This window comes from Acanthochromis polyacanthus, chromosome 16 (genome assembly GCF_021347895.1).
Source record: "Acanthochromis polyacanthus isolate Apoly-LR-REF ecotype Palm Island chromosome 16, KAUST_Apoly_ChrSc, whole genome shotgun sequence".
In the NCBI taxonomy this organism is placed as follows: Eukaryota; Metazoa; Chordata; class Actinopteri; family Pomacentridae; genus Acanthochromis; species Acanthochromis polyacanthus.
The window spans coordinates 24,313,946-24,334,922 of NC_067128.1; the positions used below are offsets into that span (position 1 = coordinate 24,313,946).

Genomic DNA, 20,977 nt, shown 5'->3' on the forward strand with positions numbered 1-20,977 from the left:
ATAATTAATTGTTTAATCATGAATTGATGCTGTGCCCCTGCTAATATTTGCTTAATAAAACGCTACATTGCATTTAAAGAGAAGCCTAATGAAATTATTATAAACCACCGATTCTGCATAGTGGTAAAAAGTTAAGTTGATTGTGTGCATTAAATCTAATGGTTCTTAAAGGTTACTTAGTCCAATTTGAGAGTGTTTAAACATTACCCCTGAGGTTAGTTTCTTCCAAACCTCTAAAACCAACCTAGGAATAGCACCAAGTGCATGCAGTCCTTAGGGGGAAGCTGCCGCTAACAAACATGATTGATAAATCAATTCTACTACTTAGGAGGGCTGCTTAGTGAGATAGCATTTATCAGATAAGAGGGGTGAGACGTTTGGATGTAAGGCAGTCAGAACCTAGGCGAGTGTCCCTCGACTCCAGCTTAATTATTCTGCTGAATCCTGTTAGGTGAAATTCTAATAGGCAGATAGAATCTAACCCTTTAAACGGAGAGCTGGACCAGACTTAACCTGAGGCAAGGGTTAAAGAAGACTAGACTGGCGGACATGGCGTCCCTGGGTGGGCACGACTAAGACAGAAGAGCTCAAAAAGAAGATTCTGAGGGTCCGGCACCGACACCTAGAATCAACCGCCAGAACCTTTCAGTGGAAACTGGGGAAGAGAGGGCGAATCTCTTCTGACCGAGGTTCCACAGCTGCAGAGATCGGGGAAGGAGAGGACGAGACCTTCTGACCGAGGATCCACAGCACGGGTGATCAGCCGACGAGAGACTCGGGATCATCACGCCTGATGGGAGGTACAGTGAGAACCGCAGGCTTGAAGAAGCCGCAGTGACCTTGGGCCAGGGCATCCCAGAAAAGAGGCACCGCAGAGCAGCCAGACGAGGTCTGCACTCATCCCTGCTCAACGGTCCTACGAGAGGTTTTGAGGGAGCAGACAACTCGTGACGACAAAGACGATGGCTGAGAGCCAACCAGAGAAAGATGTACTCGTCCCTGACAAAGAAGAAGAACTTGCCCCACAAGACGATGCAAAAGCCGGAGGGTCCGGTGAGCAAAAAGAAGAGGATTCGTCCTCTGAGACCCCAGTGCCGGGGGAAACAACAATCAACGAAGTGGTAAAAGATTCCACTTCGCAGAAGCTTCGCCCAGGCCTCACTCCAGTGTACCAGTACCAGATCGTCCTGGCAGGTAATGGGTGGGATACCTGGGAGGAAGGTATAAAGCAGCATGTGCATAATTTTAACCAAAGGTTGACGAAAGCGCAACTGAAAGAGCAAATACAGGAGAGCCTAGAAAAAGACGGGTGCTATGTTTCCCACGAGAGAATTGGAAAGTACTGGCTAACAGTATTGGAGGGCAAGTCCAAGCCACCCAAAACGAAGCAAGAAGTGAGAGATTGGATAACCTGGTGGGGAGACTACTTGACAGAATCAACGAGGAGTCTGCCGATGTCAAAGGTAGCCATGATATTGAGCCCTTCTGCAGAATATGACCCTGTGGTAAAGATGCTTGCCAAAGAGACGGAGGTGACTCCAGTCCTGATCACCAACCGCGTGCGGGCAACGGCAATCCAGAAGGACCAGCGAGATGTATTGAGGCCAATACATGAGTATAAAGCCTCAAGAAGCGAGATGACGGTTGATGAGGACCAGCAGAGTGAACAGATGTACTCGGGGTCTGTGAAAGAGTCAGATGAAGAAGACGCAGAACCAGAAGGACCGCTGCCAAAGCCAACAGGGTTCGCCAAATGGGAGGCTCGGCAGGCAGAATTTGGTGGACCGGACCGTCCATTCCCGGCGCCCCACCAAGGCCTTACAGGGAACTACTCTGCACTGTCCCCCAAGGCACAAAGAAGAATACAAGCCACTGATGGGCTCATTGAATCCAGCAGAAAGGTCATCCAGTCCCTGAAGGCGTATACTGCAGCCCACAAAGCTACAGACTACCCAGCTGATGCAGACCACACAGAAGATGAGTCGATGAGCGACAGGTCCGAGAGAACCCTCCCTACCTTACCACCGTTACCCACCGATGGTAAAAAAATTCAGCAACCAGATGGGGGCGACAGCCTACTACATTGAGGGAGACCCTTGGCAGTACCACGCAGATGCCCTACTGGTGGTATCCTCCTCGACCCTGAAAGTCAGGAATGCTGCTTTCAGGAGAGCCCTGGCGCACAGACGCAGCGAGGAGTACAAGAGGGAAAAAGAAGAAGCCAGTAAGGAAAATAGGAATCGTCCAGAAGGGTGCAGACCTGTGGTGGTAACAAGCGGGGGAGATTCAACGTACTACTCAATAATCCATGTGATAGAAGATGAATATCGTGATGGGGATGACATTGAGCTGTACAGAAAAAGGCTGTGCAGCGCCCTAATCAAGGGACTGGCAAGAGCAAATGACCTGAAATACAGAAGAGTGGTCATCTGCGCTGATGGACTGAGATCCAACACGCATATTTATTATCTTGTTCTTGCACTTTCGTGACTTTTGCACTCCTCTGTTTTTTGTTTCTAAGAGCCCTGTAATGTTAAATTTCTCCTTTGTGAGATTAATAAAGTCTATCTTATCTTATCTCTGCCATGGGAAGTGGCAGAAGAAGCAGCCACGAGAGCAGCGAAATGGCAGATGATGGAGCATCAAGTCTGTAATGTGTTAAAGCAACTGGTGGTCATGACCTCCCCAGCTCAAAACAAAGAGCGGAGAGATCGCATACTGAAGCCCTGCAAAGATGCAGAGAAGGCGAGAGGCCTTATAGACCGGCGGAAGATGAGGCGGAGATGCCAGAGGTGTTTAGCGCTGGACGGGAGAGAAAGTCGTCTACACCTGGTGAAGCAGCCCCGCCCAGAGCTTATCCCGAGGGGGAACACAGCTACATCCAGAGCCAACCTCAACGCAAGTCTTTGGTGGTGTGGAAACAAGAGACCCCTCCGGAAAGTGTGGTGCAGAGGCTGTACCTACGGGACCAAGAAGGGGCCATGGGAAACGTGATCCCCGAAGGTGACTATACCAATATGCAGACCACCAGGCAGGAGCCTAGGGAACAGAGAACCCCAAGAACCCCTGGAACCGCAGGCCCAGCTGTTTCACCCATCACTCCGGTACCAGCACCTCCTATCCCCCAACGACGCATCAGTTTGGAGCCAAGACGTACTAACGTCGAGCCAGCCCCGCAACAAGATGTCGAGGTGAGCAGCAACGTGTCATCTGATGAAGAAGAAGGACATGAGGATGACCAGTCATTGGAATCGGTCCCCCATCGGACACCCAATCCTCCAAAAGACCTCAGAGTGGGTACCAGAAAAGGTGAGAAGAAACCGGTGGAGATGGTATCGGTAAAAAGAACCTCAGAAAGGTTGGCAAGAGACCTGAGCTTTGGCCCCATAAAGACCAAAGATGAGAGGCAAGCATACATGCCAGAAGTCAACCAGACCAGCTATGACGTACCGCTCAGCTGGGCTGAAAACCCAGATGACAAGAAAATCCTGCCGGTGAGTGCTACTCTTGGGGAGTTGGCTAACATACTGATGATGCCTAGTTATGGGACTCTGGCAGCATGCACGCAACTGACGACTGGCTTCAGAATGGCCTTCATCGCCATAACTCATGATGTGATGCTTCGAAGAATGAAGAAGGCAGCATACAACCATGCCAAAGAAGTAGAAAGGGCAATGTTGGAGGACTTTTCTGAGGATGAAGAAACAGGAGAAAGACCCCAACCGCAGCCACAGCCACGGGAGGTCCCAGCAGCGGCGCCAGCAGGAGCAGCTGGTAATGCGATGAGCCTGCTGACACCAACCCAGGGCTTCACAGAGTTCAAAAAGGTCAAGATGCTGGTGAAAGACAAAGAGCCTGGGCAAAGCATGGTAAATTACCTCAGAGACAACTGGTCGCTAGTGAAGAACACCACTACATGCGAAGAAGCAAGAAAGCTGTGGCTGGCCTATGCAACAGGTAACACAGTGAAAGAGGGAGAAACGTCTCAGAGCCATTATGACCGGTTGGTGCTTGAAGACTCAGATGATGAAGAGAGCTGGTTACTCAGAGCCAAAGCAAGGCTGGAGAAGGGACAGACCCTTACCCTCATTTGGCATGAAATCAAGGACAAAGTCCCACCGTCCAGGTATGTAAGAGCCCTGAGGATCCTGATGAGAGGTCAGAGGGATGAGCTAGACTTCGTCGCCATACCGTCTGATGCTACTGTAACTCAGCTCAATGCAGCAGTGAAAGGGTGGGACCTAAAGAAGAGGTTCTACCAGACAAAGAAGGAAAAGGAGTCACAACAGCAACCACCAAAGGCTAAGTCACCACAAGAGACCCCTCAACGGCTAAGAGAACCAAACCCACCACCGCGTTCTCGTTCCTGGCCTAACCGACCAGCCCCCAGAGACCAGGCAAGACCAGCCCAGAACAAGCAACCGTTCCAGCCTCGACAGACCCAGAAGCCGGCTGGTGAAAGGAAGAGTGACTACCTGCCACCAGAAGAATACAGAAAGCTGACCCCAGAGCAGAGAGACGCCCTCCGTGCAGCTCGCCAAGCAGCGAGCACTCAAGGGCCGGAGAAATGATGCCCCAAGAGGCGCGGGTCACCCTGGAACATGCCTACTGGAAAGGGGATGAAATCTACACTGATGTGGATTGGGTCCCTTACCAAGTAGACTCTGGGGCAGAGGTGTTGATGACCCGCAAGAGCGTCGACGTAGCAGGACACCTGCAGGCCCAACGAGCTGATGGAACAGTTAGAGAATTCCCATATGCAATTTGGAAAGGAGTTGTATGGGTTCTGGGGCCCTTCAATCTGGTAACGACGAAAGACCTGAAGCGGTTACATCAACCTAAGAAGAAAATGACAGTCGAGAGACTGAAGAAGTTGCATGTACGCCTGATTCGCTTTACACCTCAGCAAGAGTTCCAGCTCAAGCAGTGGTACAAGCCAGTCGATGTGGAAGAAGTCGCAGCACAGAAGGTTGAAGAGAGTGATCTTTCCACTGCAGGAAAAGAACAGCTGAAGGAAATCATCTCAAAAGCCAAGGTAGTGCAGTTCAAGAACGATTGTGGGGATCTTGGGGAGAAGTACACCCATACCATCATTGGAGGAGTGCATCCAGCAGTCCGCCAATATCCCCTCAATCCAGGTGCAGTAGAAGAGATGGACCTGATCATCAAAGAACTGAGCGCACTGGGGATAATCCGAGACGAGCCGAATCCAATAACCAATAGCCCGATCCAGGCAGTGAAGAAACCTGAGTCGGCAGGAGGAGGATGGAGGCCAGTGATCAACTTTAAAGCCCTTAACAGACGGACAACCGCGAACAAGGCAAGTTTGATCAATCCCCAGGGCACCCTGAAGACCCTACAGGTTAAGAAATACAAGTCCTGCATTGACCTGGCGAACGGATTCTTCTCTCTGCACCGAGCCAAAGCTTCACAGGGCAAGACAGCATTCACGCATAAGGGAAAAGCCTATGTGTGGACTCGACTGCCCCAAGGCTTCAAGAACTCGCCAAATGTGTTCCAAGCCGCTGTAATGGACATTCTACAAGGACTTGGAGCAACAATCTACATTGACGACGTGTTCATCGCAGACGACTCCGAGGAAGAACACCTGGAAAAGCTGCAAAGGATTGTTGAGAAGTTTTTTTTATTTTTTTTATTGTGAAACCGTGTGACAAACAATAACAACAACAGTGATGTAGACAGTGAAGATACAATGAATGGAAATATTTAAAAAAAAGAGACAGAAGTAGACAAATTCAAACAAACAGATCCAGCACAGAAAACAAACAAACAAACAAAACAAAACAAAAACAAAAAACCTGCATTTGTCGATAAGTGGCAATTGTGTTTCAGTGATTCGATGTAAGTTAAATGACCATGAGTAATAATGTAGACTGGCGGGGACTTGATATGTGAGGAGGGAGAAGGGAACAAGAAAAAGCTAAAACAAAAAACAATAATAATTTAAAAAAATAGAAAAAATAAAAAAATAAACAAACAAATAAAGATGAAGAATAAAAATTGACGAACAAGCAGTGAGGGGCGATGCACAACCTATAATATAATATTAAAAATAATGCTATGGTATAATACGAAGAAGAATAAAATAATAATAAGATATCAACCATAATAATAGTAATAGTGATAACATCAACGGTGAATATAATACAATAAGGTCTAGTGAAGAGACAAACTGATAGTATATAATATAATTTGTTTGAATATACTATTAATAATAATATATAACAATACTATATATGTTGTAATAAAAAAACAACGACTGAGCAATGAGTGGTGGGCGAGGGGGTAAATCAGGGAACCAGGGGGCGAGCAAATGACACCGTGCACCAGCCCGCGGTGGCACACTAGGGCCCCTAACAAGAACAGGTGGGGCAGGGAGGCGAGTGAGATCCCGCGCCCTCAACGTTCCCCTATTCTGCCAGTTTTTCCTCCCTGGGGAGGAAGTTTGTTGTCAGAGAAAGGCTACAATTATTTATTTAATTGTATTATTATTATTATTATTATTATTATTATTAATATTTTTTCAATTATTTATTTATTTATTTATTTATTATATATATATATATTTTTTAATAATAATAATAATTATTATTATTATTTTAAATAATTTCTTTCCCTTTAGGGATGGGTGGGGGCGTGAGCCACCCCCCCGCCCCCCATCCAACCAGTCCCACCAGGGACACCGACATACCAGCCGGGGGGGGCCGGGCGCACTGCCACCGCCCGCCAAACCCCAGGCCCCCAGTCCACCCCCCACACACGTACCCCCATGCTCAGGTCATCGTCTCATCACCACAACACATAATTATATCTACTATTTGTTCTCATAATATTATCATATATAATAGAACAATAATAGTTAATAAAATAATAATAATCCAGTAAAGAAAAAAAAATAACAAAAGAATGAACTCAAATAGATAGTAAATATTTATACATAAATAATCTATTTAGGTTAAAGAGAGAGTGATACTGAAAATGGTAGTGAAAATGATAAAAAAAAAACACAAAAGTTCAATATAATAAACATCCCACTAAGAATATAAGCTATGAAGTAATTATAGCGTATAGTGGTATTACTAATCTTAAATAAACAAGTACTTGAATAAATGGATGAATTGAAAATAAATAAATGAATAAGTGAATAAACAAAAATAAACAGATACATGAATAATATGTAAATAAATACATAAATAGATACATAAATAAATAAATAATATACCCTATATATTTTATATATATGGTTTATGTGATAATTATAACATATGGTAGTATTACCAATCTAAAAAAGAGAAAAAAAAGAAAAAAATATTAATATTATATCAAACAATGTAAATTATAGAAATGATATATATATACATATACATACACCTACACACACAAGCATATATGCATACACATAGGAAGTAGCAAATTAGTAGTAATAGTGTTAATAATAATAATAACATAAAGAATCCAATTAAACAAACATAATTAAACAATAAGTGGATTAACTCAAATAGTATATGTTATTTATGCATAATATATCTATTGTATATTAATTAAATTAGATGTAAAACATAAATAAAAATCCCTTTACAGTGCATCCCATTAAGAATATAAATTATAAAGTAATAATAACAGAGTGGCATTTCTAATTTTTAATGAATACTTGAATAAGTAGGTGAGTAGAAGTAAATGAATAACTAAATAAATCGATAATATACCCTATATAGCCTATGTATGTGATAATAATACTAAGTTCATAATAATATTAAGGCAGAAGTGATGAAATGGATGTAAAAGCAACAAAATCAGAGGTTAAAAATGGGGTATGACATTTGGAGGATCAGGGGAATTTGCTCTCAGGTAGTTGATATCATAATATTAAACACATGATAGTGAAAATGATGGTAATAGTAAATGATAAGAAAATTCAAGAGTGAAGGTGGTTGAGAAGAGGGGTCCAAACAGAGAGGGGTTCTACGGCTGAGGTATGGGTGTGTATGGGTGAATGTTCCAAGGTGATGTGGTCTATGAGTAAGTTTTTCCAGTGTGTGGTGTTTGTTTTGCTCCTACTTTTCCAGTTGATGAGGATGGTTTTCTTGGCGATAGTTAGGGCTGTGAGGAGTAGTTTGCTGTTGGATTTGTTGAGGTTTATGACTGACACATCACCAAGTAAACAGAGTGAGGGGGACATGGGGATGTGGCAGCCCATCATGGTGGAAAGTGATTTTGTAACCTCGTTCCAGAAGTGTTGAATTGGAGTGCAGTCCCAGAAGGCGTGAAGGTAGGTGTCTGGTGATTTTTGAGTGCAGTGAATACAAATTTCTGAGGTGAATCCCATTTTAAACATTTTCTGTCCCGTGAGGTGTGTTCTGTGAAGTATTTTGTATTGGATTAATTGAAGGTTGGCATTTCGTGACATTGAATAAATATTTTTGAATGATTTGGTTCCAGAAGTCGGCATCAGGAGTAATTGATAGATCTGTTTCCCATTTTGTAATTGGTAGTTTTATGGTAGTATCTGACTCGTATATGATTTGGTATGATTTAGATAGAAGTTTTTTTCTTGATGTTATACTAACAAATTTTGAGATGAGTGGTGGGAGATGCAGGTCGATGTTTGCAATCTTACATTTGGCGTGGATAGATGATTTAATCTGGAGATATTCCAGGTACTGATTACTCCTGATGCCGTACTCCTGGACCAGGTGTGAAAATGAAACCAATTCATTATTGTGGAAGATGTGTTGTAGATGCGTGATTCCCTTGTCTGACCATGAGTGGAGGTGGAGAGGTTTTTTGTTGCTGAGAAAGTCAGGGTTGTTCCAGATTGGAGTGAGTTTACATAGTGCAAGAGAAGAGTTTGTGATTTTGTGAAATTCCCACCAGGCTATCAGAGCTGATGATATTGTTATTGATTTAAAACAAGGGTGGCGTTTGATAGATGGGCTAATGAATGGTAAGTCTGAGAGGGGAATATTATCACATAATGTTTGTTCAATGTCTAGCCATGTGTAGTCTGAATGTATGCGGTTGATCCATTTTAATATGTACTGTAGCTGATTTGCAATGAAGTACTGGTGAAAATTTGGCGCAGCTAGTCCTCCTTGTGTTTTCGGTTTCTGTAGGGTTGAAAGTTTAATTCTGGGTGTCTTGTTTTTCCAGTAGTATTTATTGATAGCAGAGTCTAGAGATTTGAACCAGGAATGGGTGGGTTTCAGTGGGATCATTGAGAAAAGGTAATTTATTTTGGGTAGTATGGTCATTTTTATTGATGCTATTCTGCCAGTTAGTGAGAGTGGTAAGTTTACCCAGTGGAGGAGAGTGTCAGTTATTGTTTTAAGTAAAGGTGTATAATTGAGACTCAACAGCTCTGACAACCTGGGGGAAATGTGAATACCTAAATACGTGATGTGACCAGTGCATAAGGGAATGGGTGGTGCGTGGGCTGCCACATCCCAGCTGCTATTCTGGAGGGGGAGGATTGATGATTTATGCCAATTTATGGAATAATCTGATAATTTTGAGTATTTTCCTATAGTACTGATTGTTTCCTGTAGTGAAGAGTGTGGCTTCGTTAGAAAAAGTAATATGTCGTCTGCATATAAACTGATTTTGTGATGGTAGTTTGCTGTTTTAAATCCATAGATACTGGTGTTTTGTCTGATGGCTGCAGCTAGGGGTTCTATGAAGATGGTAAATAATGAAGGGGAGAGTGGACATCCTTGCCTAGTCCCCCAGTGAAGTGTGAATGGTTGTGATGTTAGTCCATTTGTGACAACTGTGGCTAAAGGTGCAGTGTAAAGAATTTTAATCCAATTAATAAATTATTCCCCAAAGCCAAACTTTTGCATTGCGAGGATGAGAAATGACCAGTTAACCTTATCAAATGCTTTTTTCTGCATCTAGTGTGACAATGATGGATGGTGTATGTTGTTGTGATGAATGTACCATTAGGTTAAAGAGTCTGCGGGTATTGGTTGATGAATGTCTGCCTTTTATGAAACCGGTCTGATCGGGGTGAATTATGAATGGGATGATTTTTTCTATTCTATGAGAAAGTGTTTTTGTGATGATTTTTAAGTCGACGTTTAGGAGCGAGATAGGACGGTAGCTGGTTGGCAGTAGTGGGTCTTTGTTTGGTTTAAGGAGGAGTGAAATTGTAGCTGAGTTCATATTTGATGGAAGTTTTAACTGCTTTTTTATGTCGGCTATTACTCTTTGGAATAGTGGGGATAAAATTGACCAGAAGTGTTTGTAGAACTCAGCAGGGAAGCCATCAGGTCCTGGGGATTTATTATTAGGCATGAGGCGTAGTGCAGATGAGAGTTCTTCAGGAGTTATTGGGGCTTCTAAAACTGAAATGTGGTCTTGGTTGAGTTGTGGTAAGTTTATGTTGTTTAAAAATGAGGTGACTTCTTCTTGGTCCGGATTATTTTCTGATGAATATAAGTTTGTATAAAAGTCCTTAAATACTGTGTTAATTTCTTCGGGTGAGCTTGTTGGCTTCCCTGCTGAGTTCTGGATGGTGGAAATAGTTGTTTTTTCTTTATTTTGCTGAATTTGATTTGCTAGGTATTTGCCTGATTTATTGTTGTGATAGAAATGTTCTTGTCTGAGTCTTTGTATTAGAAATAGAGTTTTTTTATTCACGATTTCATTCAATTTAAGTTTACATTTTGTAAGTTCAGTGCATGATTCTTCTGTTGGGTTATTGGTAATAATGTCCTCTAAGTGTTTAATTTTTTGTTCCAGTTCAGTTTCTTGTTGCTGTTCTTCCTTTTTTTTGTGTACTGCGTATGAAATGATTATGCCTCTTAGTACTGCTTTACCTGTTTCCCATATGATAGATGGAGTTAACTTTGGGGACTCATTTATTTCTAGGAAGGACGTCCACTCTTTTCTAATAAGGATGTCAAATTGTGGATCATTGAGGAGGGATGTATTGAAGCGCCATCTGATGTTGGGTCTGTGTGGGACGGTTTTATTCCATGTAAATGTTACTGGGGCATGATCACTAATGGTGATGGGGTGGATTTTTGATTCTGAAATATTAGGTATAATTGAATTACTGGTGAGGAATAAATCAATACGTGAAAATGATTGGTGAACCGGGGAGAAAAATGAATATTGTCTTGTTGATGGATGTTGAAGCCTCCAACTATCACCAAGTCCCATGTCGGTCATAAATTGTTTGATAGTATCAGAGGATTGACAGATTCGTTTGGCTGTGTTATTGCTGTGGTCTATAGATGGGTCAATGACTGTGTTAAAGTCACCTCCTATTATGATCGGACAGTTGAAGTTATTTGAGATGGATGAGAAAAAGTTGTGAAGAAAAGAAGGCTCATCAGAATTTGGTCCGTAAATATTACTGATTGTGATAGGGTTATTGTTGACTGATATATTAATTATAATGAAATGTCCTTCTGTGTCTGTAATGGTAGAGTTGTGAACAAATGAGACCCTATTGCTGATCAGGATAGAAACCCCTCTCTGTTTACTATTGTAGGTTGAAGAGAAAACATGAGAGAATTGTGGTGATTTTAGTTTGTTCTGATCGGAGTCAGTTAGATGAGTTTCTTGTAGTAGACAGATATCTGCTTGTAGTTTGTGAAGATGATTAAGTATTTTCAATCTTTTAGCCTGAGAACCAATTCCCCTTATGTTCCATGTTAGGAATTTTAGAGGTGCCATTTAGAAATATATAAAATTAATAACAGGTGAATACAAGCTGTACACATAAACCACAAACACAAAACACCAAACACAAAGCGCACATTGCAACAAAAATACATAAACGGTGTGAACAGACATTTTTAAATTCCACACTCACTCACGGAAGATGGGAGTTTCAGTAGCTGCGTTTGTCGCTGAGCTAAGACAATTATCCGAGCACTGTGAGTTTGGAAGTGTGCTGGATGATATGCTGCGCGACAGGTTGGTCTGCGGCATTAATGACGACGGCATGCAGCGCCGCTTGTTGGGAGAGACCGCGCTTACATTCAAAAAGGCGCTGGACATTGCTCAGGCCATGGAAACTGCAGCTAATAACATGAAAGACATCCAGAACAGTGCCGGGAGTGTGCAGCCAAACACCGTTCATCATGTGTACAAGGTGAGGAAAGGCCAGCCACAAAAGTCAGTTGAGTGTTACCGGTGTGGGGGAGCACATTTTGCCAATGACTGTGGTTTTAAAGACAGTGTGTGCCATAATTGTAAAAAGAAGGGACACATAGCCAAGAAGTGCAGAGGTTGCACTAAAGGTAAACAGAAAAAGGAGTGGAAATCCAAGCCCAAAGGGAACACGCATCACCTGCAGAGCGATGCACCTGAAGAGGAGGACTGTGCCTTCAACATGTTCAACCTCAGCGAATCGCAGGCAGAGCCCATCTATGCAACTCTACAGGTGAATGAGGCTGAACTGAAGATGGAGGTGGACACCGGAGCTTCAGCTTCAGTGATAAGCCAAGACACCTACCGCAGGTTGTGGCGCTCAGGAAGGGCGCCTGCACTCAAAGAGACTAACATCAGACTGAGACAGTACACGGGTGAGTGCATTCCGCTTCTGGGAGCTATAGAAGTAAATGTAGCATACCAAGGCCAGAAAGCAGCAGCAAGGTTACTGGTGGTGGAAGGTGAGGGACCTAGCTTACTGGGACGTGACATCCTACAGACGATCTGCCTGAATTGGAGAGAAATTAAGTATGTTACAGTGATGGAAGACATACTTGAGAAGTATGCTGATGTGTTTAAAGATGAGCTGGGCACCCTCCGCGGTACAACAGTCAAACTGTGTGTGGATCCAAATGCCCAGCCACGCTTTTTCAAACCACGCACAGTGCCTTATGCTATGAAAGCCAAAGTGGAAGCAGAGTTGGAGAGACTGCAGCAGCTAGGTGTTATTGAGCCTATTGAGTTCTCTGACTGGGCAGCCCCGATTGTTCCAGTGCTGAAGGTAGATGGGGAAGTACGAGTTTGTGGTGATTACAAACTGACAGTAAATCAAGCCTCGCAGCTGAACACCTATCCCTTGCCACGAGTGGAGGACCTGTTTGCCACGCTGGCAGGCGGGCAAACATTCACAAAGCTGGACATGAGCCACGCCTACCAGCAGTTGCTGCTGGATGAGGAGTCCAAGAAATATGTGACCATCAACACACATAAAGGACTGTTCAAGTACAACCGCTTAGTGTTCGGCGTAGCTTCTAGCTGAGCTATTTTTCAGCGCACAATGGACAATCTGTTGCAAAACATTCCTCATGTAGCCGTCTACTTGGATGACATCTTGGTGACCGGCAGAACAGAAGAGGAACATCTAAAAAATTTGGATCAGGTGTTGCACAGAATGGCAGAAGCTGGGCTGCGCCTGAAACGCAGTAAATATGTTTTCCAAGCTCCAAGTGTCTCCTACCTGGGTCATCAGATCACGGCTCAGGGCTTGTCTCCACTGGAGGAGAAAGTGAGAGCGATCAAGGAGGCTCCAAGTCCAAAGAATGTTGCCGAGCTCAGGTCATTTTTGGGCTTAGTGAACTATTACGGAAAGTTTTTTCCTGATCTCTCAACTGTGCTTGCCCCCCTCTACCAGTTGTTATGCAAAGGCAGTCCATGGCAGTGGCAGCAAATGCAAGAGAAAGCGTTCCAGCAGGTAAAAGAACTCCTACACTCAGCACCTCTTCTTGTTCATTTTGACCCTGACAAGGACGTAATTTTGTCCTGTGACGCCTCCCCGTATGGTGTGGGTGCAGTTCTTTCCCACTGTATGGAGGATGGCACAGAAAGGCCTATTGGTTACGTGTCACGCACACTGACAGTAGCTGAGAAGGGATATTCCCAGCTTGAAAAGGAAGGACTAGCTGTAGTTTTTGCGGTGAAACGGTTTCATCAGTACCTGTACGGCCGTCAATTTACCATCTTCACAGATCATAAGCCACTGATGGGTCTGTTTAGTGAGACTGAAGGGATCTCACCCATGGCCTCAGCACGTGTACAGCGCTGGGCATTGGCATTGTCAGCGTACCAATATCGCATTGTGTACAAGGCAGGGTGTGACAATGCAAACGCAGACGCTTTTAGTCGTCTCCCCCTCCCTTGCACTCCTAGTCTGGACAGCTTACCCCCTGAGACTGTGTTTTTGTTAGAGAGACTAGCTACTTCCCCAGTGACAGTGAAAGACATCAAAATGTGGACTGACAGGGATCCAGTGTTGTCACAGGTTAAGTGCTGGTTATTGCAGGGTTGGCCAGCAGTAGTGGAGCAGGACGAGCTTAAGCCTTATTCTAGGTGTCAGCAGGAGCTCAGTGTGCAGGATGGCTGCATCCTCTGGGGATCCAGAGTTATTGTCCCGCCTCCAGGTAGAGCACAGATCATGGAAGTGCTGCACGAAGCCCATCCAGGGGTCTCCCGGATGAAAAGCCTCGCCAGGTCTTTTGTGTGGTGGCCAGGGCTGGACGCTGCCTTAGAAGAGAAGGTAAAAGCATGCTCACAATGTCAGGGAAACCAAAAGATGCCAGCAGTGGCGCCGCTCCACCCATGGGAATGGCCTAACCGCCCATTGTCCAGGCTTCACCTAGATTTTGCTGGTCCATTTATGGGTCGCATGTTTCTAGTGTTAGTGGACGCACATTCCAAGTGGTTAGAAGCACACATCATGTCAAACATCACAGCTTCAGTTACCACTGATACACTCAGAAGCATTTTTGCTACACACGGTCTGCCAGACACTATTGTCACTGACAATGGGCCCACTTTCATCAGTGAGGAGTTTAAACAGTTTGTGAAACGAAATGGAATCCGTCACGTTCGCACTGCACCTTATCACCCAGCCTCCAATGGCTTAGCAGAGCGTGCAGTTGAAACTCTGAAAGCTGGTCTGCGGAAGATGTCAGGTCACTCGCTTGAAGTGAAGCTGTCACGCTTCCTTTTTCAGTACAGGCTGACTCCTCACTCAACCACTAGCTTGACCCCCGTTGAGATGCTTTTGGGGAGAAAACCCAAATCTCATCTTGACCTTCTTCGTCCAGATGTGGGAGCCAGGGTAGCCCACTCCCAGGAGCAGCAGAGAGCTCGACGGGACCTGCATGCTAGAGAGCGTTTGTTTCAGCCAGGGGACAGAGTTTATGTGAAAAACTTTGGCAGAGGTTCACCCTGGGTGCCAGTTACCATTCACCGTTATTTTGGTCCTGTGTCTGTTATTGTGGATTTGTGTGATGGCAAGCTGGTTCGCAGGCATGTGGATCATGTGCGAGCCCGCACTGATGGAGAGGAAAAGGGGCCTCAGAGGGCTCCCCTTGATGACAGTGTGGACAGGTCGATGGACTGTTCGATGGTACCAGTTACCCTCGAAAACAATGACGAACTGCCTGTGCAAACTGGTCTGCAAACTGGTCTTCTTTCCCCAATCCCAAGTTCTTCCAGAGGACCACAGCCTGCTCCTGAAACCACAGCAGGTCTGAGAAGGTCCACGAGGCAGCACAAGCCTCCTGACAGACTGAATTTGTGAATTGTTGAGTTAAGCAATGCTTGATTTAAAAAAGAAAACTTGATTTGTGTTTACAAGAAAAGAAATACAATGTTGATGCAAAATAACGTGTTTTTGTAAAACAAAAAAATGTTATGTTAATAATGGTGATGTGTATTTTTTGTAAAGTTTTTATAAAAAAGACGTAAGAGAGACAAAGTTTTATTTTGCACTTTTGAAACAGACTAAACAGAAATAGGTCGTGCACTTTGAGTAATGTTATATGTTTGGATTTTAGGGGGGAGAAGTGTTATAGAGTGATTGTGTTAAAGTGGAGCTGTTAGTGCTGCTACCCGGAACCTTTGTGTTGGACACTGGCCCCCGCCCAGCCTGGGGTTTTTTGTGTGGTTCAATGGCACCGGTCCGGTCTCCGGCCGCTCTGTTCTTTCATTCCAAAGAGTTTAAGATAAACCAAGTTAAACGTCTACCGAGAGTGTGTACTTTCTTTCTTGAGGTTACATTACTTATGTTGTGTTAATGTGAACTTCTGAAAAGCAACTTTTAAATGAAAAATTATGTGTGGTTGATGAACAAATGGTGAAAAAATGTCTGAAACACAAAATGGTTTGAAGGTTTAAACTGATAATCGAGGTAACGATACTTATTTGTGTGAAAAGATGACTGAGGCAGTAGAACTAACTGCTGAATCTCAGGCTGTTGGTGAGGCTTCACTCCCAGTCACAAAACAGAAAAGTGCAACTTACTACAAAAGCACTGCTTTGTAAAATAGGAGATTTAGAAAAAAACAAGAAAATCTAAGCTTAGTAAAGCTGCTGAATTAAAAAGGACAATTCGGGAGTTATTGTGTGAACCTGGGTATAAAGCTGAAGTAGAAAGCAACTTTAACAAATATGAAGTGCTGCTTAATGATGCAAAAGGTGCACATAATGCTCTGCTCAAGCTGCTACATGTGGAAGAAGCACAAAAACATGAAATATGGTTCAAGGCAAAACTTCTTGGTGTGGATGAAGTCTCTCGAAGTGTCGCAAAATATTTGGAGTGTGCATGTGAAGAAGCTGTGAAAGGCACTGAGGATAAAATAACACCAATGGACAGTATTTCAAATGTTGGATCATCAACAACATGCTCAACTCGAAGTCGCAGCAGTGCAGGATCTGCAAGGACAAAATAGACTCTACTGGTGTTATTTTTGTTATTTTTTGGACCACGACGGAGTACAAGAGCACGTCAGAGCAGCCAGAAAGCCACACATTCTTAATGGAATCAAGTTTGTGTCAACATGTTTTGATGAAATTGGTGGAAACAGTGACAATTGCTAAAAAGCTGCATTTTTTCCAGCTTGTAGAACATGTTTCAACACTGTAATTGACAATATTTATTCCGAAATTAATTATTTAACGTTCCAACCCATTTCCACAAAAGCTGCCACACCATGGTGGGACATGAGCAGCAGCCAGATACTGGTTTAATATGACGTGGTTGGTAGATTTGCGGCACAAAATGATCATTTACTTTTGAATGAATCACATTTGTCAGTGGCTTAAAAAGTTAATTTTACTTCCTGGCACACACGTGTTCACACACACGCTCATGACTTGTCACGTCAGTTGACAAGAGCAGCACTGATACATCCACAGCGGTGCATTTGTTGTAGGATCACAATGATGTGATTGTCAGCAGGCCGCTGAGGTGGCGTTCACTTGTTGCTACGGTTACCGTGCCGCTATCAGACGCCGTGCTGCTATGAATCCTTAACAAATCCGTTGATCCAAACTTTAAGCCGTATCACTGCCGAAGTCTAATCACTTGGTCCTTGTGTCATTTCTGACCAACCCTGAAAATTTCATTCAAATCTCCGAGTCCGTTTTTGAGTGATGTGGGTTACAGAGGAAGGATTCACATACGCTGATCGTCACATAACTCCGCCGTGTTCTTTGGTGGAATAATTAATCTAATTCACCTCATTCTTTCAGTGCTCTAACGGATCTGGAGGCAACAGTTTCCATCATGGTGATTTGTCTGGTCTGTTGTCCGCTCATTTCAGCCGTTCTAATATGTTTCATGTTTTTAAAAAAAAGTGTGCATCAGTCGATGATTTTTTTTCTTTTTGTATTCTACCACAATATTGCACGGTTGTAAAACAGTTTAGCTCCGCTTTGGTGAAGAACATCAGTGAATTCATGGTTTATCACGGTCTTCAGCAGTAATTTTTGTTGGTAAATGAGACACAGTATCGCACATGTCTGCATCTTCAAACCAGAAACAAGGAAGTGAATTTGGTGATGTACATGCATTACATTTGCGCTGGGAGCTGCTATGATTGGTGGAACTCATGGGAGGTGGGCCAAAATTACGGGAAAGTTGCAGTGATTAGAGAAAATTGCAAGGTCGTGCAAAATTCACAGAGATTGGTTGATTTCGCATGAATTCGCGCGATCGCAACATCGCAAATTCCTGGAGGGACTGATATTAACTACCTGTAGTGTAGCATGTGTAGCCATGGAGGAAGAGATACAGGAACTCGGAGATTTGATTGCACAACTGAAAGCTGACAACGAGCGGTTGCGACAGGGACAGGCTGGTCCTAGTGCCCCTCCATCTGCCTCTTTGGCGCTATATCTGGCTCCTCCTACTTCTCGTGTTCCTGTAGCAGAGAGACTAATTTTTGTGCCTAGGGATAGGAAGTATCCTGTCTTTACAGGGAGAAAAGGTATAGGGCTGAGTGAATGGATCAAGGACGTGCAGGCTTGTGTGAGGGCCCATCATTTATTTCGGGTTGATCAGGCATTTGTCCTGTTTGACCATCTAAAGCAGGGGAGGCGCCAGAGATCTGAGATGTGGGGCATGAAGCTTTGTCTGCTCAGAGGCGGAGAGAGTGGACCCTGATAGCATACTTGTCATTTTACAGGAGTTGTATGGGTGTTTGGACTCTTATGTCACTCTGCAGGAGGCATTCTTCTCCAGGAGGGAGGAAGAGGGGGAAATGCATGAAGCAGCATGCACCTGCTGCTATTCCAAATGCTGAAGCCCTCCTGACAGACCAGCTTGTTGATATGTGTTGGATAATTCCCTGTGCCATGAGTTGAAGCAGTTGGTGTGTAGACAGTCTGGCTCCACCTTGCTTGATGTTAGAGCAGAGGTGATTCAGTGGGAGTGTGAAGGTTTACCAGATGATGTGAGGGGCCGCAGTTACTCAGTCCCCTCAGTGGTTGGTGTCCAGTATGGTGTTCAAGGTGGCTCTCATGTGTCGTTTTCCTTCGGTTCTGTGTCTGAAGAAGAAGAACCCCCTAACTAGTTGTCAACCTTGTAGTGGCCCTTCAATTTGCAGGCACTGTAATCAACCTGGTTATATTGCACGAAACTGTGATAGAGTGCGTGCTCCACAAGTCCTTTCTCGATCTCCGTCCAGTCTTGCCAGGCAGTCCCACACTGTTTCAGGGTCTGAAAATCAGCACCCACCAAATTGCAGAGCCACAGTTTGGGTGGGGCCACTACTGGTTCACCAGAGGTTTCAAATAACTTAGAGGCTTCTAAGTTGATTTCTTCTTGTCCCCATTTAGATGTGGACATGGGTGGTATTAAGGTCCCTTGTTTGTTAGATTCTGGTTCCATGGTGTCAACAATTTTGGAGAGCTTTTTCCGCCAGCATTTTGAGCCTTTGGGTCTGGAGCATCTCTGAACATGCCACTGGTTGGAGCTTAAAGCTGCCAACGGTCTGGTCATACCCTATATTGACTACTTGGAACTGGAGGTGTAATTTTGTGGCAAAGTGAGGCCCCACTGTGGAATGTTGATTGTAAGGGATCCCCCTGGTGGTGCCTCGGTTCAAGTGTCTGGTGTTTTAAGGATGAACATCATCCATAAGCTTTACCAAGAGCTGTTTGTTCAACATGGAGCAGCTTGTTTTCACAGCTTTGTGTCTTGGAGGTCCCTAAGCCTGTCATGTAGGCAGTGCAGCAGTGTCAGGACACCAGTAATCAGGGCCCTCAGGATGGTCCAGGAAGAGTGACGGTCCAGGGTAGAAGGCGTGGCGGATTCCTAGTGTCATGAATGTGGTCACTGCAACATGTTCTGAGTCAGTACTCAGGTTCCACTGTCCTCTTTGAGCCCCTGGATCCAGGTTTGCATGCTGGATTGCTTACATCTCCCACGCTTGTCATAGTAGTTAGAGGTACAGCCTACATACCTGTTGTCAATGTTGGTTCCACCGATGTGTGGTTGCATCCCATACAGCTGTTGGTGTACTGGATTTTGTTAATGTTGTCGGTCTCCCTGCTGGAGTTACTGAGGTGCCATCGGGTGTGGCTATGATGTTCTCCCAAACAGTTTCTCCCAGTGTACAGCAGCAGGTGGACATAGATCTGTCCTCGTTGTCTGCCGAAGAACAGGATCAGGTGAGGAAATACACTCCTGTCTTTTCTGCTCATGATGGAGACCTGGATTGTACCAACCTAATCTCCCATGACATTCCCTTGGTTGATGAGGTTCCTGTCAGGCAACGCTATAGGCGTATTCCGCCCTCCGAATATGAGGTTATGAAGGAACATATCAACCAGTTGCTGTTGTTACAGACCATCCAGGGGATTAGGAGCCCTTATGCATCTCCCATTGTGTTGGTGAGGAAGAAAGATGGTACTATATGTATGTGTGTTGACTACAGACAGCTCAGTGACAAGACCTGGAAAGATGCCTTCCCTCTACCACACACAGAGGAGTCCCTTGATGCCCTGTCTGGTGCTTGTTGGTTCTCGACTCTGGATTTGGCCAGTAGTTGCAACCATTTTCAGTTACTGAGGCTGATCGGTCCAAAACCACTTTTTGTACACCCTTCGGCTTGTTTGAGTGGAATTGAATGCCCTTTTGGCCTCTGCAACAGTCCTAGCACCTTCCAGAGGTTAATGCAGCGTATCTTTGGTGATCAGCAGTGCCAATCATTATTGTATCTGGATTATATTGTTGTGTATTCTCCCTCCGTGGAACAACATCTGGAGTGACTGCAGTATGATGGGCCTTAAAGCAAAGCTCAGTAAATGCTCTTTCTTTCAAAAGGAAGTCCGCTACTTGGGTCATGTGATTTCTGGTGACGGTGTCTCCACAGATCTGAGTAAAATTGAGGTGGTAGCCAATTGACCGATTCCCACCACTGTCACGGATCTGCGGTCTTTTCTTGGTTTTGCCAGTTATTACTGCCATTTTGTGGAGGGTTTTGCCAAGTTAACAGCCCCGCTGCACAAGGTTGTAGTTGAAGGTGGTAGTACTTGGACTGCCCGGAAGTCTGATCATGGGGTTATCAAGTGTTGGACTGATGAGTGTCAACAGTGCTTCGAAGCACTGAAAGCGAGGCTTACCGCTGCACCAGTGCCAGCCTATGCTGATTTTGCCGTCCCGTTTATTTGAGGTTGATGCAAGCCATGGTGGCTTTGGAGCAGTGCTCTCTCAAGAGCAGGCTGGGAAGGTGAGGCCAATAGCTTATGCTACTCTGAGGATGTG

General features: G+C 44.4%; 1 protein-coding gene across 1 annotated transcript; it reads left to right on the plus strand.

The window, feature by feature from the left end:
• The first annotated feature begins 962 nt into the window (after positions 1–962).
• Positions 963–20,617, plus strand: LOC127530395 (uncharacterized protein K02A2.6-like). The gene is given in 3 exon segments (XM_051937046.1): positions 963–1,194; positions 11,820–15,146; positions 20,586–20,617. Coding segments are annotated over 3 exon segments (3,591 nt in total).
• Positions 20,618–20,977: the final 360 nt, after the last annotated feature.